This window comes from Apostichopus japonicus, chromosome 2, assembly GCF_037975245.1.
Source record: "Apostichopus japonicus isolate 1M-3 chromosome 2, ASM3797524v1, whole genome shotgun sequence".
Lineage (NCBI taxonomy): Eukaryota > Metazoa > Echinodermata > Holothuroidea > Aspidochirotida > Stichopodidae > Apostichopus > Apostichopus japonicus.
The window spans coordinates 11,258,259-11,283,431 of NC_092562.1; the positions used below are offsets into that span (position 1 = coordinate 11,258,259).

The 25,173-nt window shown below is 36.7% G+C and overlaps 2 protein-coding genes across 3 annotated transcripts; both read right to left on the reverse strand.

Annotated features, from left to right (window-relative positions):
• Nucleotides 1-2,090: 2,090 nt before the first annotated feature.
• LOC139977950 (sterol carrier protein 2-like) lies at nucleotides 2,091-6,838 on the reverse strand. Of its 2 annotated transcripts, none has more exons than XM_071987730.1 (6): nucleotides 6,689-6,838; nucleotides 5,063-5,097; nucleotides 4,828-4,906; nucleotides 3,709-3,841; nucleotides 3,232-3,308; nucleotides 2,091-2,464 (listed from the first exon to the last, which is right to left on the reverse strand). In XM_071987730.1, exons 2-6 carry the CDS (start codon nucleotides 5,071-5,073, stop codon nucleotides 2,369-2,371), a joined length of 396 nt encoding a protein of 131 aa, XP_071843831.1. In that variant the 5' UTR covers nucleotides 5,074-5,097; nucleotides 6,689-6,838; the 3' UTR covers nucleotides 2,091-2,368. The 2 variants fall into 2 exon arrangements, with proteins under 2 accessions (XP_071843831.1, XP_071843822.1); XM_071987721.1 differs by having other exon boundaries at nucleotides 2,092-2,464; nucleotides 4,828-4,909; nucleotides 6,689-6,837.
• Nucleotides 6,839-10,140: 3,302 nt separating this feature from the next.
• LOC139977933 (sterol carrier protein 2-like) lies at nucleotides 10,141-25,006 on the reverse strand. The gene is made up of 14 exons (XM_071987673.1): nucleotides 24,679-25,006; nucleotides 23,409-23,603; nucleotides 22,432-22,560; nucleotides 21,654-21,780; nucleotides 20,548-20,611; nucleotides 17,606-17,692; nucleotides 16,356-16,506; nucleotides 15,160-15,307; nucleotides 13,987-14,094; nucleotides 13,356-13,509; nucleotides 12,546-12,630; nucleotides 11,860-11,995; nucleotides 11,164-11,240; nucleotides 10,141-10,444 (listed from the first exon to the last, which is right to left on the reverse strand). Exons 1-14 carry the CDS (start codon nucleotides 24,859-24,861, stop codon nucleotides 10,349-10,351), a joined length of 1,740 nt encoding a protein of 579 aa, XP_071843774.1. The 5' UTR covers nucleotides 24,862-25,006; the 3' UTR covers nucleotides 10,141-10,348.
• Between the last annotated feature and the right edge of the window lie 167 nt (nucleotides 25,007-25,173).

Here is a 25,173-nt window from a genome sequence, read left to right on the forward strand (position 1 = left end):
ATAGCTAAAGAAGTTGGCAGTAAGTGATAAGAAGGAAGTTTAACAATCTTAAGTAAATCGTTCATAATCTTACCCTTAATCCACTGGATCCGCGCGAGATATTTTCAACCATTTATCAAGGAAAGCGTACAGCGGTTCATTACATTAATAATTTGTGTAGATGAACATTATATTAATCTAAACTTTTTCCCGCATGCGAATTATATGTGAGGAGGGCTACCGTATTACCCGTAACCACATGTTACTCAAGTGACGTTTTTTGTTTTACATTAGTTTCAATTATAAACTTTACGCTGTGGTAAACCTTGTCGTAAGTACGACTCCGTTTACAATCGCAGCACTTTAATTGCATACACGTCCAGCTAAATGTCTTGGTATTTTTGTGAACACACGGCAAGGAGTGTGCGTGGATTTCTTTTCGGACTTAACGAAGGTAGCAGGATTAAGCCATATATTTGCCTTTCAATTGGATTCCTCTTACGGAATGCGGACCATTATTGTGTAGCTACCCTCATGGAGATTATCGAACAATAAGTTGGAGGTTAGAAATTTTAATTATATATCTAGCCAACAGATTATTGATAGTTCTAATTAACATTAGGCTTACGTTAGGCTATCAAATGTTGCTTCCTATAAGACATGAAGGATTTTACATTGCAGAAATACTTCCTTGACGATGGATTAAAGCTCAAGTGAAATGCTTTTTACCACAAATTAGTTGCCTCCGATTAAATCAACTTTTAAAATAATCAATGAGGTGCACTGGATTTCTAAGTGAGTGGGGGGGGGGCGGGCGCCTTTTCCGCAGAGGTCTAAAGAACACTACCAAAAGCAACATTGCATATATTTGCATTATCTCATTCTAGAAGGGGGGGGGGGGGGGTGACACGAGTCTGGAGAGCACTTTATAAAGGCTTGGGATTTGCATCGTTTGATGAGGTTTTATAGTTTCATTTTGATAAGTCAAATGGACAGAGAAGTATCCAAATTATGCTCCATATCTACTGAATAATTAGATACACTTCCTGTATAGACTCACCTTCACAAATTGTGAGTAGCTCTAAATAGAAGACATACCACTATCACTGAAATAAAAAATATAATAATAAAAAATTCCTAAAGGTATTCTCAGAAATGTAGGCATAGCTCAATGCTAAAGAATCACTTTGATTCTGGAGATGGAAAGGGTCAATAAAAGGAACTGTTACGAACTATACACTTTGTCTGTGAAGTTAACTTCTCTTCACAAACTCAGAAATGATTCAGCAACCACACTATTATTAGATTTGTTTGTTTGTTAACTGATTTCCTGGTGACGTTACATGACCCTCACCTATGTACATCCCTTGTTTTAAAGGCTAGAAGAAAAGTGGTGGGTAGGGGAAGTTGGGGGGGGGGGTTCTCGGGGTCAATGAGGAGCCCCGGGTAAATATGATCAAATAAAAATGTAGGCCTATATGCATTTTCATAATGAACTTTCAGACTTTCAAAAAGGGACCCGATGCTATAATTGCCTCGGGGCCCAACATTGATCTCGACGCCACAGGCAAGGGGAAGGGGTACAATAAGTGGGTCTAACATCTAGACAATTTGATCACGTTACTGACGTCTATGAGTGAAGTAAAAATCCGACATGAAAACTTTACCATCTGTATAGGAACACAAGGAGAGAAGTCTCACGAGTTTTAAAAGTGTTTTTTTATTTTTTAGTAAGTTTAGTTTTTGAGTAAAATTAGTCACAATAAAAGCAAACGAAATCTGTTGTAACGTACGATTTGATTATTACTAGGAGTTAGCTGATACAAAAAGAAACTAAGCCATTAATTAATAAAAGACAAACTACGAGGAAGATTTCCTTCGTATGTTTATGATATATAATACGAAGCTCGATTAGTTATTCAAAAATGACACACAAGACAAAAGTTACATGGAAAATTATTTTTAAAAATTTAAACAGCAAACAATTAAACACGCTGGGGTATGCTCCTCTGAAGAAGGTGCTCTGAAATGTGTACATGAACGGAGAAAAACGTTAAAGACCCTGTTTCCTTGCCCTGCACCTCCTATCAATGTAACAGCCCCCCCCCCACCCCCTCTCTCTCTCATCTATGTACTTGTCCACTTAATTAAGATTCTTAGCCAACCAGTTTCTCAAGCAACAATTTGCAGTGCTATGTTTACAATGTTTAGTGATTTACGAAACTTAAAAAGCTCGATTGATATTTAAATCGATTTCATTATTTAAATTTTGGACGGTTTTGCCATGATCCAGGAGAAGTCACTTTCGCGGCACTTTCTTAAACACGAATGGAGTCCTGACCAGACAGACGCGATCCAGAAGTTATGTTAATGAACTTTGACCTAAGGTCTATAGTTTGGCGGGAGGAGTGGCCGGCATTATTTGTTGTAGTTTCATCGCAAGTCCCATGTTCCCTTTCATCTTCATCTTACCAGAGAAAAAGGCCTGCCAAGAAAAGGAAAATACAGTTCTTACAAAATATATAAAGGCCGAAATGGAATGAAATATTCGGGCTGGCGTTTCAAAATCTTGTTGATGTCCCGACTGGACTCACATTTCAGTGGCTCGATTTTGGGGATACATTCATTACATTATGATGCATGGAACGCGAAACGTGACATTTGACACAGGTACACGCTTTACAGTGTATATCTTTCAGAGAATCATTCTATTGTCTGGTGCGTATTTTCGCCGTTCACTTTGCCTGCCACCGAAATATTTCTTAAACATGAGAAAATTTTATTTTCCACGAAAATAGAGAAAGAAGCCTCACAATGATTCAATATGGGGCTACTGCTATAGTAACTAATCTCTCAAATCTTTGTGGTTTATTTTTATACACTGTATGTGGAGTAGGTTTTAATGAGACAGTATATAAAGAAAACAAATAAAAACTCAAAAATTCATTCGTGGCAATATTTATTAATGAATAATAATAATAACAATCGAAGAACCTGATTTTTGAAGCTTTTTTCGTAGGAGACCTTACCATCCGTCGTGACTAAGTTTTAGTATTGTAATCCCTCCTTATTGTAATCCCTCCTTATTACCTTTTAAACAAACTGTTATTTTTCCGTCATATCTTCAAATTCATTTCAAACACCCTAAGTTAACCTAGGCATATATACGTAACATTTGAGCAAAAAGGGGTACAATACATGCAGCCTAGTGTTATTCTATGAAGTATACTGTGACGTGTTAGTAAGTTATACCTGTTGAGCTTTCAGCTTTCCTGTCATGAGGTCGAAAAGATCGTTGTCTGTCATCGTAAATGTACAATCCGCTTTAACTGTAAAAACAAAAAGAGGAAAGATTATATAAATACCACAAAAGTACAATTAACGGTGCTACATTAATCAGAGAATCTTTCTAGCTTATTTTTACACAGAAAAGATTGGAAAAAATAAACACAAATGGTGCGTTACAAATAACAATTTCATGGTCGATTTTGTCAACTGTCTTACATAGCCTATTAAGGTTTCTTACAAAGGTATAACTATACCAGTAAATATCAGTCTTGATTAAAAGGAAACAGTAAATCCAATATGGAGCTGCATGTTCAAAAATTTAAATTTAATACAATGCTGCATTAAAATTCGGATGTTTAACATTTTAAAATATTTTTGTCATCTATATAGTTATTAATGAAAAACGTTAATCATATCCTTCGTAGAGACGTGAACACGTACCTTTGCTTCCCCTTTCTACCGAACCGTTGCCATTCTTAACGTCAACTACCCAAGTCTCGGACGCTCCACCAGGACCTTTGGTTACGTTGAATGAATATATCCCTTTAACTTTCTTGACGTAGTTAGCACCGTCCTGATGAAAAAAATTGAAGGAATATTTGTGAAATTTATTGAAATTATTAATTGAATAATTCGACTCATTCATTCAGTGATTATATTCAGGATATTCAGGTATTATAATGTTATGCGAAAAGCAACAACTAACAAATGAATCTGTTACAGATGATTTTATAAAGAGCACCGAAATATGGTCCTCTCCTGGGTTTCCCTGGATTTTAACACTGATTACCCGATGCCCCTCTGAAGACGTTATACTCAGTTGCGTAAACAAAGTCATTTTCTCGCCTGCCAACATATACTGAGGGTTGGGTATATAGCTCAGGTATATCAGAGCAGGGAGTTTCCATAACAACTCCCTGATCAGAGCACATGTGTAAGTAAGTAATCATTCCGCAGAACGAAAGAAAACTGCGAACATCACTTTCCTTTTGCTCCAGCATCTTGTGTGATTCATTGGCTTGACCTGTAATCAAGTATGATTGTCTTTGTCTTAATTCAGACTCGAACAATAAAGATTCAATCTCGCAGCATCATCGAACCGTAATAAGTCGGTCTCGCCTCCGACCCGTGAATATCGGGGTCCAATGACGGCAGAAACGATATATGGACACAAGTGTTGAAGTTGAAACGGCACTTGCAAAGGGAGTGTTAGCTCAGTGGTTAACGCCGGTGCCTTTCAGTCATAAGGTCCCGAGTTCGAGTCACTCCAAGATTAATGTATGTCGTCCAGTTTCAGAGTTGTTGACAATTGACAATTCATAATCATGGACGTTAAAATATGAATCTAAGAGACTGACTTCGGTCAGCTTGCGGCCTTGATAAGCCAATGATGGCTTCTTTGCGAGTTCCTGCTTGCAGGAGGATATAAAATACATACATACATACATACATGTTAACGATGTTCGAAAGTTATTTGAAAGCAAGATATCTGTCACTTGTCTGGATATCCATTATGCAAATGTAACACATTTTTAATTTCAAATAAAAGTTGTAACATACCTTCTGTAAAGCTTCTTCAATCAGTTTAAAAGCAGGCTCACTTTTAAATGGCTCGGATTTTGCCTCTACTGGTCGGATTCTACTATAAAAAGATAAATTGTTATAAAACAAGTATATGAAAGTCGAGGCATGATTTCAACAACAACAAAAAACAAATTACAGAACGAGTTTCTTAGATTTATTTTAACTTTGTTTTTTACCAGCACTATAATACTTCGTGAAGATTAAAACTTACATGTTCTCCATCCTGTAACGGTATGAATTCTTCGCCTGCCGACAGAAATAAACATTTTTATCATCATCATTCACATGTCTGAAATCAGATAACATGTTGTATAGCGATCATGCGAGTCACCATTACCTACATGGGTGTAATCAGATAGAGGTATAGGGAATATTGTTTCCAATCAAACCTCACTTTTGCTCGCGCACCGCCACACATATCCTCTTGTCAACCTCCCATCGCCCACCCCACCACCCCATTTCCATCGAATGTGCAATTTAAATACCACATACCTTCATTAACTAACACATTGACTACAATATGAAATACATGGCAACAATTACAAGGCAAACCTTATTTGCGTAAGATATCCTTTGCGTAAGACAACGCTTTATCATAAATTTAACCGCAATGATTGTTAAACTATCATCAACGCCACCATGGGCGTCAAGAGCCAGTTGGAGAATCTGGGATAATAATATCATCTTCATTGTTCCATATATTTTGCTACTTTATGAACATGAGAGTATAAATTATTCTCAATCCCATATTTCCCGGGCACCGTCATAAGTACTCCGAGTTCCAGGGATGTATCCCTCTGACCGCACCCCCCCCCACCCTACAACCTCTTCAGGCCCGATCATCAATACATTTACTATAATTGCTCCAACCATGTTCTTAGTCGTTGCATTTCACCACGACTTCGACTTATCACCATTTAGATCATTCACACTATCATGACAGAAGTTAACTACCATGTTGCCACAACCATACGTTTTATCGTTATAACCACCACTTTATCAACAGTACCTTATAAATCACCAGTACCGCTATAGCATGTAAGGAACGTTATACAATAACCTCCTTGGTTATATCATTATGCATATCATCATTTCATTATATCGTTGACGCCATCACAAACACTGGCATGGTAGAAATCTGATTACCATCAACAGACCCGCCATCGTGGTACCCCCCCCCCCCCACCCCTCCAGCGCTACCACAAGCATCATCGTCATTGTCAATGACACCGACATAGCCCCTAGACAATACATCGGGGCGTGGCTGTGCTGCTCAACGGTATTAACAACACCGCCCTCTGTATCAAAGCAAAATAGTTCATGAACCTTTCCCGATGCCTTTTCGACAGATTACTGTCTGAAAATATATTTTGAACACATTTTATCGTCGAGAAATTAACAGTGTTATGTCTGTAGCATAATAATGACAAGCAAAGGGACAAACCAGACATTTACTGATACATCATCGACTATGTATTTCTCATATAAATTATCAAACAAAAATCAGATCCTAGTTTTTGTACCACAATGATGTTTTTGTCACTTGAGACAAATCGATCTATTTTCATATAATTTTCATGTCCAGCATGATGGTGTTCTTGATTGATGTAATTTAATCATTCATTCAGTATTATATACGTGTTATCATTCGCGACTAACACAGAAGCTTAAAGAATAAAACGCGATTGAATTTTCCTCACATGACTTCATTCTATGGCAAGAAGATTTTCTTAATCCCTGGTCGATTTCCAATAATCGCTTAAAGCTATAGACGTCATTGTAACCTAATAACCACATAGTAATACTCTAAAAGTAATACTTCAAAAAATGCACTTACCTTTTCAGTAAAGATATATATTCAAAGTGAGATTCTTCTCAAATATGGTAATGGCCGATGCGATATGAGAAGCGTAAAGACAGCCAAAGGGCGGGGGTATATAGTTAATATTAGGGACATATAGGCCTAAGCTATATTAAGATCTCTCTAGGTTTGATCTTTGCCCTTCAGCCCTTACAAGATTTTATCTCTTTTCTGTCGGATTAAAGAGCCTTTGCTCTTTGATAACAGGGCTCACTAATTACAGTAGAGTAACCACATATAAACTAACCTCACGTAGCTATGTGTACAAGATCTCTCTATGTACATCCTCAATGTAAATCTCTCTGTGAGTTCGTTTATCACAGCTAGCATTGTCTTTCCGATAAGGTATCACTGCTGTAAAAGAACCAATTTACGATGCATGTAGGCAGTTTAGTGAAGAGTCTCATATATATATATATATATATATATATATATATATATATATATATATATATATATATATATATATATATATATATATATATATATATATATATATATATATATATATATATATATATATATATATATTTTTTTTTTTTTTTTTTTTCAATTTAAATATGAACACTTTTATCTCAAAACATAAGCACACTACCCTCTGGTTCTGGAGTGCAATATGCTGACTACATTTACCCAATCAAGGAATCAAGGGTGTTCATGTTTTAATTTACAGCATAAGAACGGTTCGGCAAATGTCATCTGAAGAAACACAGCCCACCTTAATTCGGAGTATCCCCAACCCCTCCGATCCCAGCCTCAACATACCCCACACCTCCTCCATATTTCCCACGTTGAGACTCTCAAACTCCACATCTCCTTCAGCCGACATCAACTTATTTCCGACCCACAGGAATGGATCCGAACTAGCCATGTCGGATACCATATAGTGTCGGTGAGAATCACAACCTTGATTGGCTGTTGGCAGAAGACATTACATCTATTTTGTTGTTGTTTTTGTTTTAATGAACTTGTCAATAAATATTTGTAATTCAGACAGTACATCGTCGATACAACCCCCCCCCCCCCGATCCTCCACACCTACATATACCACATCTTTGGCCTTCTTTTCTAAGCTGCAAAGTAAGAGAAATGACATAAATCGTTACTATATATCCTCTCCCGACTATACTCGGTGTGCATGTTCGATATTACTATGGGTGGGAGTGGAGTTGGAGGAGTGGTTGTGCGATGAGAGGGGGAGGGGACAATAATTTATACGAATTAAAATTAAAATATCTATCAAATGCCGAAGACTCGTTGTTTTACACGAGTGAAAACTCCTTGTTATATTTCCCAGTCGTCCAAGCTGTTATCGTTTCCATGGTAACCACTCGCCATGTAAGTGGAGTACAAATTATTTTGCTAGTTTAAATGCGTTAATATTACAAAATCTCGCAAGGAAATATGTTACTTCAATGCAGACGTTCACACTACCCTTAGACGTTCCTCATTGCAATAGTATATGTGACTAGAAAAATCTAATTTGCAGACAATAATTATCGGGACAGACTTGTAAAGGAAAGTCATCCAGATGAAAACTTCGGAGCGAAAAACAAACAAACTCACTCTCAGGTCCAGTCAGTGGCGTGGGCAATGGTGTGTGTGTGTGTGTGGGGGGGGGGGGGGGGTGGGTGGTTGGGGGTGGACAGGGACATCCCCAGAACAGGCAAATCCATGGAATACAGCAGGAGATTTTAAAAGGAAGGAGAATCTGGCTCCTGGTGGGAGGTGCAACTGGATCCTGATGATTTTGAGCTGCAATTTTGTTTTAACCACTATACTTTAATTTAAAGTTGTAAAAAGTTTTCAAACCCTTTGGTGAAGATGTTGCAACACACTTCATTGACTACACTCGACAAGCTTAGGAGATAAATAATGTGAGTTACGTATAACGAATCATACTAATTCCTTCTCATGTTTAACATCTTTTTATTACGTTTCATTTCATTCATTATTTATTACATAGTTATATAGTTACATAGTTGTATATAGTAATAGAATTTTTCTCTGGTTGCAGAAGTGAAATAAGGAAATGATAGGATAAAATATGATAAAATAACTGACCCTACAGCCAAGACGAGATAAAAAAATATTGAATTGATCTTTGATATAAAACCCAAGGACACAAATCCACAATTCCCCTGAGTAATTTGCTGAAGGAATTTTATTTCCGTGTGACACTCTTCAAGTGGACAAAACAGGACGGTGAACCACCATTGTGACATTAAATATGAAGTACTCCAATTCCCCAGACCACCATTGTGACATTAAATATTAAGTACCCCAATTCCCCAGACCACCATTGTGACATTAAATATTAAGTACCCCAATTCCCCAGACCACCATTGTGACATTAAATATTAAGTACCCCAATTCCCCAGACCACCATTGTGACATTAAATATTAAGTACCCCAATTCCCCAGACCACCATTGTGACATTAAATATTAAGTACTCCAATCCCCAGACTGATTGTAAAACCTTCACAACGTATCACACAACATCAAGATCATGAATAGTATGCATAATACCAACTATCGCTATTCGATGATGATAAACATTGATGATTATCTTATTTTACTTTGTTGTTGTTGTTGTATACCATTGGTACAACAGATCACTCCCACCCTGTGCTCCTTCTGTCCCCCTCCCCCCATCCACATCCTGTCAGATGTTGTAGGATAACCCTAACCTTCTTCACCCCGCCCCCCTACCAGCACCATCTGATGGCTGTAGCTGGATAACCCACATCTCTATCCCTACCCTTCCCCCTCCCCCCCCCCCATCAGGACCTGATAACAGTTGTAGTAGGGTAACATCAAAACTCCTTCACCTCAAGTCACATAAATGTCAACTACTGTTAATAGCAGTAATCTTTTTTGTTACATTGTAAAATTATATCTTCCTTTGTCTTCAAAAGATAAATATGGAAAGATGCACACAATTATCCTTTACTGAATAATCAACAAGTTTTCCTTATTTCATATCTTGCAGTACGGAAGGTCACTGCAAAGTCAGTTTCTTGTGAATCCCTCTGAACAATATTAACACCCAATATCCAACTCCCAGTTCTGCGGTTCTTTCCTTCAAAAACACCATGTGATCATCATCACTTGAAAAGATTTTAAAACTGCTCGAATGTAACCCGATCATAGTTACATCACACCACCAAATTCCCATAACTTATTTAAAAAAAACAGATGTTAATTATGAAAAGATGAGTCCCTGAACCAGGAAGAATGGGAAAATATATGAAACACAAGGTAACAATCATCAAAGAGGCACAACTGTTCATATTTACTGTAAATACGTTATGGATTAACGTATTTAACGTTAGTTAATTTAACGTATTTATCGATTTACGTTATTAATAAATCACAATTTAATCTCTCTCTTTATTTAAGGTAAAAGAGCTATAATTATTTTATCTTCCTCTTCATAAGCATCATGTATGTTACATCATTATTAAAGCAGATAGCAATTCTTTGGAATTGACTGAGTCAATTTGAGTCCTTTTTTCATTTTGTGGGGTTTGGTGCCGATTAGCGATCGAGACACCGGTCATGTTTCACATCTGATCATTGCATCTGGAATTCGGAGGCCAAATTTGAGCAGCGCCATAAAAGCTTGACCACGATCACAGGTTAGCTGGTGGAACTTTTGGCATTATTTGTTGAAGCTTCATCGCAACAGCCATGTTACCATTAAACTTCATTTTTCCAGAGAAGAAGGCCTGTCAAGGCAAACAAAAACAAAAAATTATAAGAACTGGCAGAAAACAAACAAAAAGTATACTATTCATTTAATTTCTTTGTATAATGTGTGGAACTATTTTATTTGAAAGAAAATCAATAATTTAACAACAAGTACCAACAATCATAAAAACACTTTCCACCAATCACCTCCCTGCATTTCTGACTTACATTTTACTCTCATCACACCCCCTCTCCCACTTCTCATCACACCCCCTCCCTCCCACCTTACATTCCCCTCCCTCCCACCTTACATTCCCCTATATTTCCCTGCAATTGCTGAAGTTTTAGTGTCCAAATTTGTCAAAATCCCCCAAAAAATCACTTTATTGTTACCTTCTGGGGATGGGGTTGGTGGTGGGGGGACAAACATTCAAGTTACCAACTTCTAATCCAATGTACAATAAAGCACAACATGACCTATAAAACTATAGTAGCTCTGAAATTGAAATACTTCAAATTAGCAAGAACTGAAATAAGTATCATTCCCAATTTTTAACCATGTATGGAATAAAATCGCCTACTACAAAATTGTTGTGAGTTTGCTACACAATTTTTGCCCTTTATCTTTGATCTTCACATATTGTCAATGTTAAGGACAGTACATGCTACATAGTGATAACATTTTGGGACCAATTTTAATTAATACTCCTAGCATAACTATTTATAGCAGATAAGGTAATATGAATATGGTCCTTACCGCTTGAGGTTGTAGTTTACCCAGCATGAGGTCGTAAAGATCTGAATCCTTCATGGTGAATGTACAGTCGGCTTTCTCTGTAAAATTTTTCAAAGCAAAGATCCAAAATTACATGTTTATTTGGGCTAAAACTGAATGCCAAATTACTCATATCGATCGACCAACACTGCATGGGTCTCTCTTTTTCTGCTTCTGAAATGAAAGTGCATCTCCAAATAGGAATAATTACATTTGTCTGTCTGAATGTCTATCTGTCTGTCTGTCTTTCAATGTTCTTCTGTTATCTAATATTTGTAGTGAAAATCTAAAACAAAAACTATCCCCCCCCCAAAAAAAAAAAGCATCTCTCCATATATTCCATAATTTTCTATTTATCTGGAAGATAGTACCACCCAGCAGGTAGAATATCAATATATATGAGTGATGCGATAACCCTCATTGACAGGGGACAACCTATTCCGCATAGTTAAATGATTTGCAGAAAGACAAAATCATCGCCGATTTGTACACAAACTTAGTATTTTCAGAATTTTAAGGATAGCAAAATTAAAAACAACTCAACAGTTTTTATGCAAACTTTGATAACTTAATCACTTCCATCCAACTATAAAAGAAACTTTTGGGTCTGTAATTGTCAGAAAGCTAGTCTAAGGTCCATCTGCACAAATAAGTAGAGGAGTACGGTTTTAGACTTACTGTTGCTTGATCCTCGGGTCACTGACCCATTGCCGTTTTTCACGTCGATGACCCAGGTCTCCTTGGCACCTCCCGGACCATCGGTGACGTTGAAAGCAAACACTGCCTTTACCTTCTTGACGTATTCTGCCCCCTCCTGAGGTTATTGAAAAGATTTTAAAATTTGTGAGAAAAACTGATGGATTTATCCAACGACACATAAAAGACAGAAATGTTAGATTTTCAGATTAAAATAAAGAGGTGAGAATGAAAGGTAGAGCTAACTGTAGCCTAGTCAAATTTCTTGCTTAAATATATACTGGAATACTCAGAATGCGATAAGGTTCCACTGGTGCTTAGAAAATATGAGCAAACATGCACTGCTATCATATTGCTGTATCATAAAATCTCTTTGGGGTAACATGTGGGCGGTTCTTAGGCCAACTGCTACTTAGAGCAATGTTTCTGTAGGTTAGGTGACTATTAACCAATTTAAGGGTACTTTGGACGAGATCATATCTTGGGGGTAACATGTGGACCAATCTTAGGCCAACTGCTACTCAGAGCAATGTTTCTGTGAGTAAGATGAATATTAACCGTTTTGAGGGTACTCTGGACAAGATCATATCTTGGGGGGTCACATGTGGGCCATTCTTAGGCCAACTGCTACTTAGAGCAATGTCTCTGTACTTGAGAAGAATACTCACTGTTTTGAGGGTACTTTGGACGAGATCAAAGACTGGCTCGGCCTTAAAGGCCCCGGCTGCTGTAGTGGCTGGATAGAGAGCAGTTCTATTTAAAGAAAAGAAAGGTAGAAAGGACATTAATATTTCCAAAAGTGATAAAATTTCCAACTATCAAGCGATAGAAAATGGAAGCCTTACACTGTAAATAATGAGTTCATTCCTACTTTTGCATTGCATTAGCAACTTGTCATAGCCTTTGCTCTCTTGTTGCCATGGCAGCAATGAAGTATTGGGTTGGATGTGTGTCCTACCTCTTATACCTATCTTAAAGCATTGATAGACCCTGAAGATGCTGTGCTTCAAAGTCAAACTTTTGAACGCAATTTCAATCTACTTAAGCCTCAACGTAAACAGTCAAGGACGGTAACAATTTTTCTCTTATCATGCGACATGTGCTATCCTTCAGGTTGTTCCTATATATGAATATGTATATTATAAGAAAGAAGTTTTACAAAATGAAAGAAGGAAACATAGATCTTGTCTGCTGAGGCATTATCAGGAATTATTTCGCCCATTTATCCAAATCTATAAAATAAACTATATTGAATGCTCAATGTTTGCCGATTTTTTTCATTAAATTGTTCCTTCTCGCTTCGGTGGATAGCAACTAAGCCATTGATTTAATCATTTAGCTTCCAGGCAAAACTAAACCATAGAGCGACATCATAAACGCTGTCATTACTGTTTTCCTTCAAAAGAATAAATCATGCTCTGAACATCGCAGAGTCACCACACACCCTCTGATTTTAGAGTAATAAGGATCATGCTTACTGTGAATATTCGGGGAACCCCTTCTGATAGAGGGCGACAACCACTGCTCCACCCAATCCGATGTTATGTTGCAGGGCCAGCTTGACTCCAGGCACTTGTCTCTTGTCTGCTTTGTTCCTGAGCTGCCAATTGAGTTCTGTGCACTGAGCAAGTCCTGGCCAAAGGAATGTTAATGAAGGCAGAAATCACAATCTCTCATGAATTCCAGTAAAACTTACGGCAGGAAATCAACAGAACTAATTGTTGTATGCTAAAACTAACAAAAGGCCGCATCCTCTCTCACTAGTGTAACACATGCAAGATAGGTGCAGTATGAGCCAGAGCATCAAGGGAGGTCAAGAATTGGGTATACGATGGGGGGGGGGGGGTAGATGCATGCACATGTGTATTTCATTTTCATTGTCATATATTGCCCTAGTGTCTGTTATTACAAAACTGGTGGTTTAATTCATATGAAGTTTTGAAATTAATGTCAATATGTACAGTAGTGTGTCAATGTCTGTCCTAGTGGCAGCCAGAGGATGTCCAATAGGAAACCAGTCTACCAGTAGGGTCAATAACACACTGTAAGCTTGTGTGTCTGGCTTTATGTACAAATGTCTGTAGGTGTGTATTATGGTAATATTCATACCTGTGGCACCCAGAGGATGTCCTTTAGATATCAGTCCACCACTAGGGTTTATGACATACTTTCCTCCGTAGGTATTATCACCGGCATCGATAAACTCTCCTGCCTTTCCTTTAAGAGAATTAAAAAAAAAGTTTTTGAATTAATTTGATCAGACCATGTTAGTATTGATTAAGTCACCTCCAGAGATAGCTAAAAAACTTTATACACTTCTACGGCTCTGTTAATTAAAAACACTTGATTGTACTTTCTCCTTGTAAGTATGAGAAAATGGTAAACAAACCTCACCAATGTTTTAACCTAAACCTTGCTTTGAGAGTGATATTTTCAATAGCTTTTTTAATACAAGCCACTTGCAGCACCTTGTACTGAATATACAGATTTTTTTTTATCCCAATTCTTATATTTTTCCACACAAGAAAATTTTTTGAAATTATCTTTAATTAATTCCCTATTAATTTATATTTTTTGCAGTGATGCAAAATTGGATGGTGTTGAAGTTTGATAATTGCAATCATTTTCTTTACAAATAGTATTAAAACTAGCTGTAAACTAAGAATCAGAAACAGCATGCTGTTTTTAAATAATGACTTCTGAATGAGGTATCAGTTCATCAGACTGCTGTGAAGGGAATGTTTAAAGGGTGTGAAGACTGGCGCACAAAGAAACGTCTCATGCCAGTTATCTGACCTAGTATCGAATGAGGTGTAACAGAAGTGTTAGACACCATCATCGATCCCAGAAAATACACACACAGCTTGCTACCGTTGGTAATTAGACACTAGTGTACAGTCAATACTTACAGCTATGGTCAATACCTACAGCACAGTATACAAACGATACAGCGATGGACATCTCAGGTCCAGCTAAAGATAACAAGGTATCACGTTTCATTACTGTCTGCATTTTGTAGCGACAAGAAGAAAACTTCACTTGCAAGCAACGGAAAGTTAACTTTTTCAGAGCACGGCACGCGGTTTGGGGAGAGTCTTCAATGCCTTTCATGTCATATCTTAGACATTCTGCCACTAATTCGAACTAATAGATCTTAGCAAAACTTAATTTACGAGCATAAATCAATTAAGGACTAAATAAGAAATAAGCAAAGTCTTCTTGAGAACTTTTCGTTTTCGGAATAGTCTTAACGTACAGACTTCGGCAGATGGTCAGTCTTACCTTCTGGACAGAGTCCGAGGGCTTCATAGGTGATCAATTCATTCGCTGAGAAACAGTCGTGAAGTTCAATGACCTGGACATCCTCCGGAGTTTTGCCGGCTTTAGAGAAAACTTTCTCGGCTGCTTTTTTGGTCATATCGTATCCAACCTTCGAATGAATGAAGATTGATCAAAACCACTGAGTGCTAACTGTAACTTTCATGGTTTAAATACTTAAATATGAAACCATTTAGCATGGTCTAATAGTAGCACAGTTTAACTGTAGTAACAGTGCAGTGAACAATTTACTTGGTAACGCAGAGCAACATGCTGTGCAGAATGGTTTAATGATAGCAAATAATAATATCATGATTTGACATTAGTTTGTTGTTCTGTAGTTCTGTAGTTCTGTACTGTATTAGAAGCACAGGGTAATGGTAAGCTGCATAAATAATAGCAGAGTTTAGTAGAAGCAAATTAGCAATCAATAACATAGTTCAATGATAGCAATAATATCATGACTTAACATTTGTATGTTGTCATAGTACTATACTTGAATGGATCCACTTGGTAATGGTAATGGGTTTTATTTGTGTGTAAATTTAGTGGACCTGACGTTTCGATCCTAGCAGGATCTTCTTCAGAGGCTCTTCATTCAAAATAGATGCTCGTGCAAAATTAAGTACTTGTACCCATGCTTTGAGCCTTGTACTGGAAACAATGGGAATTCTACTTGTACTTGTAACAATGGAATTCTACTTGTAATTGTAACAATGGTAATTCTACTTGTACTCGTACTTATAACAATCGGAATTATACTTGTACTTATAACAGTGGTAATTCTACTTGTACTTATAACAGTGGTAGTTCTACTTGTACTTGTAACAATGGGAATTCTACTTGTACTCATAACAATGGGAATTCTACTTGTACTTGTAACAATGGGAATTCTACTTGTACTTATAACAATGGGAATTTATACTCGTACTTATAACAATGGGAATTCTACTTGTACTTATAACAGTGGTAGTTCTACTTGTACTTGTAACAATGGGAATTCTACTTGTCCTTGAAACAATGGGAATTCTACTTGTACTTATAACAATGGGAATTCTACTTGTACTTTAACAATGGGAATTCTACTTGTACTCATACTCATATGGTTGTTCTCGTCCTACAAGACTCGTCTACAAGTATTGCATATGATAGGGCATTACCAGTTTGATGGAACTTTTGTCGTCAAATGTACTGGGACCGTCAGTAACCATTTCCATTGCCAGGATCTCCACAGCGTTAGCCTGCAGGTTGTGCTTGTGTACAAACTCTTCACTGCAGACAATAGCAGCAGCACTGCCATCCGATGTTGGGCTGCAGGAAGAACCATAAAGGCAAACAAGGGGTCACTAAAAACAACTAAGTATGTATAAAGGACTATGTGATACTGCAAACATATAATTGAAACATGAACAGCTATTGAGTTTTATCCCACAAGCATACATGCAACTGTTTACCACACTGTATTCCAATAGACACGTTTTAAAACACATGTTAGTAATGTTACATAGCAACCACATATAATCCTAGTGTGAGCGTCACACACAAAGATATTCTCGTCCTAGTAAACTCAACCTCATCACGAGAAATACAGTAGTACAATGCGTACAGTGATACAAATGGTCGTACAGACAACATGTGACTTTACAGGTTTTGATCAAGCCTGAAGCCATTTGGTTAATTCTTCTTATAAATATCTCCTTAAAGGGTGTGAAGACTCGCGCACAAAAAAGAAACGTCTAATGCTGGTAATCTGACCTAGTTTCAAATGAGGTGTAACAGAAATGTTAGACACCACCATCGATCCCAGAAAATACACACACAGCTTGCTACCGTCGGTATTTAGACACTAGTGTACAGTCAATACATACAGCTACGGTCAATACCCACAACACAGTGTATATACAGTAGCAGTGATGGACATCTCAGGTCTAGATAAAAGATAACAAGGTATCATGTTTCATTACTGTCTGCATTTTGTAGCTTCACGAACAAACATCACTTGCAAGCAACAGAAAGTTAACTTTTTCAGATGGCCGCACAGTCTGGGACGGTTCTTCAATGCCTTTAATGTCCTGAAATTACTGACCCAGGAAAGATTATGAAATTATCATCAAAATGACATCATCATTTACTTTGTATCAAGAGGTAAAATAACTCCCACCCTTACTAACCTCTCTTTTCATATAGAGATGTTGTTTACATTAAACGGTCATCTATAACAATCAAACAGGCAATACTTTAGTGTACACACAATTTCAATGGCAGTTTTTAAGTTTATGAATTTTGTCATATATAGTAATACCTGAAGAAATTACAAAATTGCATTTTTGCAGCAAGTTTGACCATTTGCATTAGATTCTGTAAATTCGATACCCGATAAATGATTATTCATTAAGCATTTGACACTCACCAACATTGTAACTTGGTAACAGGATCATGAATCAGTGGAGATGCCTTGATTTGATCCAGTGTGTATTCATCTTGAAACTGGGAATATCTGTCAACCACAGATAAGAAATATGTAAATATATATATATTTATTTCTGCTTTATTTTATTACAAACTGTCGCTCTGTCTCACCAACACCATAAACCATAAACAGATACAATGATAAAACTATTAAGATGACTCAAAAGCATTTTGACATATCTTGGCACTGTTTATTTAAAAAACAAATAAGAGTTGATATAAAGCTACAACTAATTTACATGAAAATTTAATATTTCCTGTTGTACCATTGTGGAAAAGTTCATCCTCCTACCAAGCTTCAAAATAGCAGATCAGCCACAAAAGACCAAAATATGAACAGGCTCTATGTTTATGTAATCCTTTAGGATTTTATTTGCCTCTTTAAAACCCATTGTAAGTTTGTGTATTATACTTGTCCTATTTTTAGTTTAAAAGACGCTTCGTATGACAAATCTTTTGGTATAATTTCTTGTACTCCAGTAGATTTGTGTTTCCATTTTACGGAGGACACGTGATGCTGCGGTAGGCAAATATCATATGTATAAAGTTTGCTGTTCATGAGAGTGATTAACATACAAGCTACGCAGGCTCACAAGAACTTACAAATTCACAAGGCACTAACTGAAGTAATACCATAACATGTTATACCTCCATTATAGTGCAGAAAGCATGGATACAGTAAAATATAATAAGTCACTGACAGCAGTAAAACCATACAAAAATAATATATTTTCATGATTACAGTAATAGTATAACCTACAGTAAGAACACACAATACACTAAATCATATCAATCCCATTAAATACTGTTATCCATGACAGCCATAACAGAACCTATGGACACACTAAATAGTAATTTGCTGTGACACAATATAACTGTTATCCATGACAACCATAACAGAACCTATGGACACACTAAACACTAATTTGCTGTGCCACAATAACACTGTTAATCATGACAGCCATAACAGAACCTATGGACACACTAAACAACTAATTTGCTGTGCCACAATAACACTGTTTTCCATTACAGCCATAACAGAACCTATGGACACACTACTGTAAACAACTAATTTACTGTGCCACAATAACATTGTTTTCCATTGCAGCCATAACAGCACCTATGGACACACTAAACACTAATTTACTGTGCCACTATAACACTGTTTTCCATGAGAGCCATAACAGAACCTATGGACACACTAAGCAACTAATTTGCTGTGCCACAATAACACTGTTTTCCATTACAGCTATAACAGAACCTATGGACACACTATGATGCAATAATTGCAGTGACACCATAAAACTGTTACCCATTACAGCCATAACAGATTCTATAGACACACTAAGCACATTGACATTGAGCCCATAAGAGTGGTATCCATTATGTACAGCACTTAAAAGAACCTATGAACATACTTAGAAGTAATTACATTAGCAGAAACAAAAATAAACCATGATAATTCAGCACATGAGACTTAAAACAACAACCTTTATAATCTACAATCCCTGGATGAAACAGATAACACCTTGAAATTGTTTCAGGTTTCTTATTTTATCTTGCTTTAATCTTTCCAACTTGTTCATATAAAGATAAAATTTCTCATCCCTTGTAATTTGAATCATCACATGACAAAGAGATAATTGTTTGGATACTAATTATCAAAATTAATATTTGCTTCCTACCATCTATTTCTGTAAAGTTCAAAAGTTTTTTCACCCTTAGTTTTGGTGATAAGCAATCCTTTGACCCCATCAAGTCAAGATCATAAACAGTAAATAACATCAAACTTTGAGCGGCTACTGTTTGCATTGATAGGCTGATTGAAGTGTTCGTTAGGAGATACTGTGACGATGCAAAGAACTGGAAACAGAGCTCTCCGTTGGCATTGGGAACTTAACCTGTCACTTGTTTAGATTTTTGTGGTTTCATATCATGAAAATAGAAACCACCAATAATTTACTATTAACACTACTACTGTATCTCCACATATTTTGCAAAAAAGAATGAAGATGTATCTTCAAATTTAATCGTAAATAGAAAGTAATGGGCAAGGTCATAGTTAGCAAGGGTGTTAGGGAGGGGGGGAGGGGTTATTTGGAGGGCATGTGTCAGTCTTGACAATTATTGAAACTGGCATCTCAACACCAGTTTACCTAACAGGTGAATAGCAGGTGGGGCAGGAACATGCAGGTCTCTGTAAGCCCACCCTCACCACCTAAAGCCCCACCTACTACCACCTCCCAGTAGCTGAAGCAAGGACCTTGTTTGAGGAAAGGACTGGATACTAACCACTTGCTCACGTAACCTTATCACTTATTAGTTTGAGTACAACCCCATCAGTACAAGTACAATCCCCTGAGTATGAGTACAACCTTGAATTGCCATTGACGGAAGTACAAGCACCAATACAGGTTCTGAGCAAAAGTACAAGTACTTAACTTTGTACTAGCAACTATATTAGATTCCAAAAGTGCCTTGGGTACAAATATGAGTTCAAATCCATGAAGGTGAGTACCAGTGCAGACAACTTATGGTAAGATATCTGTAAAGACTCACGACAAGTCTGCATACCAGTCTGCTTTGTTCATCTAGGGACTACACTTTATTAATTGTGAAAACCTCCCAATAATGTCTCAAACACTTAAATAAAAATTTAAAGAAATTATAATATCATACTTTTGTAACAAGGCATATCAAAAGCAAATTCCTTACCATAATAAACAAACTAGAGAATCGCTAAGGTTTTAAGTTGTATTACAATCTAACAAATCAATTGTTGCTATGGTATTAAGCATCAATTCTATTCTATGAATTGCATGATAAAAGTCAAAACAGTCTGATCCTGTTTGATGTACCTTGCAGAACTACAGAAATACTTACGGGTTCCTGGTGGAGTGCTTGTGGTTTTTCCAGGCGATCTTGGCGAAGTGTTCGGGTTTGGTTCCTGTCATCAAAGCAACAAAGAAAATCCAGCGATGTTAAAATTTATCCAGGAAATATCATGTAAGGTCTCTAGGTACCTCGTACACCAGAGAGAAATCAAATACTGCCAGAGAGCCTACGCCAATAAAGTCACTAATCTTCTCAAGGCCATCTACCTTGTCTAAAACATCTGACATACAAATAATATGTAGCGTATGCCATAATAGGCTAGCATTAGTACCAGCACAGCAGTTGGTGGACATGAGACAACAACCCCCCCCCCCCCCCATCATTTCCATCCCATTCCTGCCCCACTTGAAGCCAGTTAACCCAAATTCACATAAAACAGAAAAGAAACAAAAATAAAAAAATCCACGCTCTTTCCATTACTTTTCTTTTTCCTCTTCCTTTAGAAAATTCTAGTTTCATATAAATATCAATGTTTGGAGAAATCCTCAATTTTATTGAGTGCTCAAAATATTTACATCATTTTGATGTCTGATACTACTTTGCAACCTATTTCCTTTGATGATGGGGAATCAAATCAGTTACAATACCTCACAATCTGCTTGCACGGTATCAAGGAACATTACAGACAAAAAGTCAAACATTGACATCAACCATACCATTGACTTCATTAACATGATTCATCTGTTAAAATTATGATAATTTTTAACCACTTTCAGCCAAAGATATTTCTTTGAATGATTGTCTGTCAAATATTACAATATATATATATAAATATATATATATATAAATATATATATATATATATATTTATATATATATTTATATTTATATGTATAATGTACCATCTTGCCATGATGCCTCGTATTGTTTACCCGTATTAATATATTTGCATATTGATGCTACAAATTGCTTCATCTGTTCTCAAGCCAAGAATTCCGATAATGAGCTGATGTAAAGCAATCAACTTTTTAGTCTGGTAAATAATGACAACCAGCAACTAATTCTGGACTGGTTGAGTGCTTTAATATTGATTCAATAAATGAAGAAAACATTAATTTGCACCCATTATGACATCATAATGACATCCAACTCACCATATTTGGCCATATGCTCTCTGCCAGCGTTGGCAAAGAGTTGAGCAGCTGGAGGAGATGGCGCAAATCCCTGGAGCTCGGCCATGAGGGTCACAAAATCTTCCATGGGGTTAGCTCGATCGCTGAACTACAACATTAGAAAGAGAGAGAAATACAAAGTACTTGTAAACAGAACAAGCAAATCCCTTTCAATTGGAGAAAATAATTTAAATCCTATCCAGGTCACCAGTCACTTTAATTTAAGGTCTAGTCCAGCCATTTTCAGGCATTTCTTCAAACGTAGTCAAGTCAATGACTCATGCTACTTTACCAAATGGATTTTTTTTTTTTGGGGGGCCAATGGAAAAATTTCAAAAAATTGTTTGAACCACTTCACTTTTGGAAACTTAGTGACATGAGTTACGAACATTGTTTATTAAAAGCGGCAATATGCGGCACATACTAAATGGTGATTGATCTTATATCTGGAGGAGTCTGTGACAATTACCCGTCAACTCTCATTTCCTGACTGATGTAACAGTCCCACACACTTACTGTAGATGAATAGGCCTAATGATGAATACCAATTGTTTTTAAAGTGGTTCTATAGACTGGTATGTTTGTTTCTATAATAAACTAGGCATATCATTCAATGAGGCACTCCATTGGTTCTATAGAGAGTGATGTCATATATGTCCTTATGTGTGTATCTCCACAATAACAGACATTCAGCTGCACAAAAAAAACTGCTTACAAGGACCTAAAATAAACTTGGAGATATCAGGTATAATCAGCTTACAGTATTTTTCAGTGAACCTGGCTGCATCTTTTCAAATCCTAGAGCGAGCACACAGTCAGCGAGGCCTCCCTCCACCAGATTCTTGGCCAATATCAGGGCGGTAGAGCCCGTTGAGCAGTTGTTGTTAACCTGGAAAAGAATTTCATATTACCATGTATACTTGTACACTGTAAATTAATGTTACATGGTTTCAGGTAAAACAGATTGAAAACGAACCTAATTAACTTAACATTTCAGGTCAAACATAACTGCCTTACACTTTTGGTAAATTTCGGATTAGAGGTGCATGGTGGCCTTTCTACCAAACTCTTAAGGATGTATATTTTAATCAGTATTCGTGTTTCATTACTTATAAGCAATATATACAATTCATTTATTACTCATTTAAATACGGTTTCCTTAACTAAAAGTTCCGGTTCTTACAAAACTCTAAAGATGTCTTCAATCTTGGAAGATATATATACACGGCACGCTCATTACCAGACTGACTCATTCAGCATAGATTCTTGAGATTTTATCAAACCTGATTTAATCACTAGACATTAATAGAGGGTTTTCTTTTTCTGACTCATTTCCTTTGTTCCTTTGTACACGAAAGTTCTTTTTTAAAGTTCATTTTGTTTATTTTAAAAATAACAGTGTTCCATCATTGTTAATTGGGTTTCTTTGTTCCAAACAAACTTCCATCTTCTAGTCAGAGTTATCTGTTTGAAGCTCAAGCTAACATCTGACAGTTTTGATTACATCCAATATTTGTCTTTTTAACAGTTTATATTCCAGCAATCATATTCAGTCCACTTTTCTAGATGGTAAGACTAAACTCATGTTGAGATAAAAACAACTATATAACCAATAGCTAATTTTTAATGGATTATAATCAGAGCTTTACAATACCTCTATTCTCATTTCAAAGAAGTTCAATTCTAAAAAGAAAGAAAAAAATTTTGTTTCAAAAGAGATTAAAAACATCAGCTTACATTATAGATCGGTATGCCTGTCATTCCTACACCATAAAGCGCCTTCTGGCCGCAAGTTGAATCACCGTAGCAGTAACCAACGGCAGCCTGCTCGATCTGGTCGTAGGTTAGTCCGGCATCTGCAAGGGCTTTATTAGTTGCCTCTTTTGCCATCTCTGGGTAGTCATCATGAGTACCTCTGCCAGGTTTCTCAAACTATGAATAAGAAAGTTTTTAACTAACTGTAGCTGTACGCTTATAAAATGTCAATCAGAGATTTGTAGGTAATTCCGAAAAGTGCAATAAAAATACACTAGTTATAAGTACTGTACAACATTATCCTAAAAGGGCATCGATGATGCAGAAGCTCAACTTTGTCATAGTGTGACAGCATTGTATGAATTACATATAATCGCCAAACAACTGCAAATGTAACACTTCTTTGGCAAACAAACATAAAATATCAAGCACACTGGGTTGTTAAAGGGGGAAGTAGTCTGGCGATCTTCCATTTAGAAAAGAAAAAAATATTCTCAGATGGGGCATGATGCATTGAAGCATAGGTATATATTTATGTCTACATGAATGGTTGTACCAACAACTACTTCTCTATTTTTTTTATGAGGAGCTGAAAGGGAATGGTGAGAGAGGGGGGGGGTGAGGGGTGTTAACTAAATTAATACTTCGTCACGGTCAACTTGTTTTCCTCTTGGGCAGAGCAAAATTGCACTTTGCAAGATTTTTGTTGATAAGTCAGGTCAGAACTATGGTATGAGCTGGTGCACATAGGGTTCAAATTATTCTTCACTTAATAAAATGGGTGCATGTACACATGTAACATGCATAAACCGGGCAAGATGGCTAATAAAGGCAATTAATTTAGCACTTAAAATACCCATTTGAAACAACTATCACCACCAAGTTTTCTCCCCCCACCTCTCCCCAATACATGCAGAATGAACAATGACTCCTCCCCCCTATCAGATCCTTACAATGAACGGCTTTAGACAGCTAATATTAGCATTAGAGAAAGCAACATAACTTTAATGATGCGTAAAAATACCTAGCTTTCTTATTTCAGTGGTCTAAAATTAAGTAGTACTAAACTCAGTTAAAATGTCCAAGTTTGTATAATAAAACAATTTTTTTTAATACTACTTTTGCCACAATAACAACTGTGCATAACTACAGTAGCTTAATGCAAAGTAAGAGATATCACTCCTGAAGTGCAAGGACCAGGGTTCACTTGAATTGTAATGTTAGTCTTTACTAAAATAAATACTGTACTTACTTTTGTCATCCCAACACCCACAACAAATGTCTTGGGTTTATTTGGTGCCATTTCTTCGGCAGAAGCAAGACTTGAGTTAGTCTGGACGTTAACTGAGAGAATAGAACTGTTGTTTCTCTGTGAAATGTTTTTAAGTGAGGTTGACAATGTGGACCTCGAAATAGAGAGCATTGATCTTATCATAGCTTAGCCGGGATTATGCCAACTACCAAAGTCAAGTTAACGTTACACTTAATTGACGAAGTTTAGTTGATACCTCATCCCTGGTAATTCTAAACGAGTCATTAGTCGATTTTCAAACAAGGTGACTTTCATTAACTGCTGTATTTACTTTTCGTGGAACAGGCCTAACATGTACCAACACTTTTGCGAATAACATGCCCTTTGCTCTCTGTCAGGCACCAACACTTTGAGCTTAGGTAAACAATTAGGGCAAAGTTCTATTATGTAGCCTTGCAAACTTAGTATTTAGAATAAAAGCCAAGTATTTCACAG

Bases quoted from the DNA above. Each gene is read 5' to 3' on its own strand.
- LOC139977950 (XM_071987721.1), bottom strand. The intron at 3,842-4,827 runs GTATGTTACAAC...TTTTTTCATCAG, and splicing joins TTGAAGAAGCTTTACAGAAG to GACGGTGCTAACTACGTCAA. The intron at 2,465-3,231 runs GTATAACTTACT...TTTTCTTGGCAG, and splicing joins GAAAGCTGAAAGCTCAACAG to GCCTTTTTCTCTGGTAAGAT.
- LOC139977933 (XM_071987673.1), bottom strand. From the start codon at position 24,861: ATGATAAGATCAATGCTCTCTATTTCGAGGTCCACATTGTCAACCTCA. The intron at 22,561-23,408 runs GTAAGCTGATGT...ATTCTTTTCCAG, and splicing joins CAGGCATACCGATCTATAAT to GTTAACAACAACTGCTCAAC. The intron at 11,241-11,859 runs GTAAGTCTAAAA...AAAATTTTACAG, and splicing joins GACCCGAGGATCAAGCAACA to AGAAAGCCGACTGTACATTC.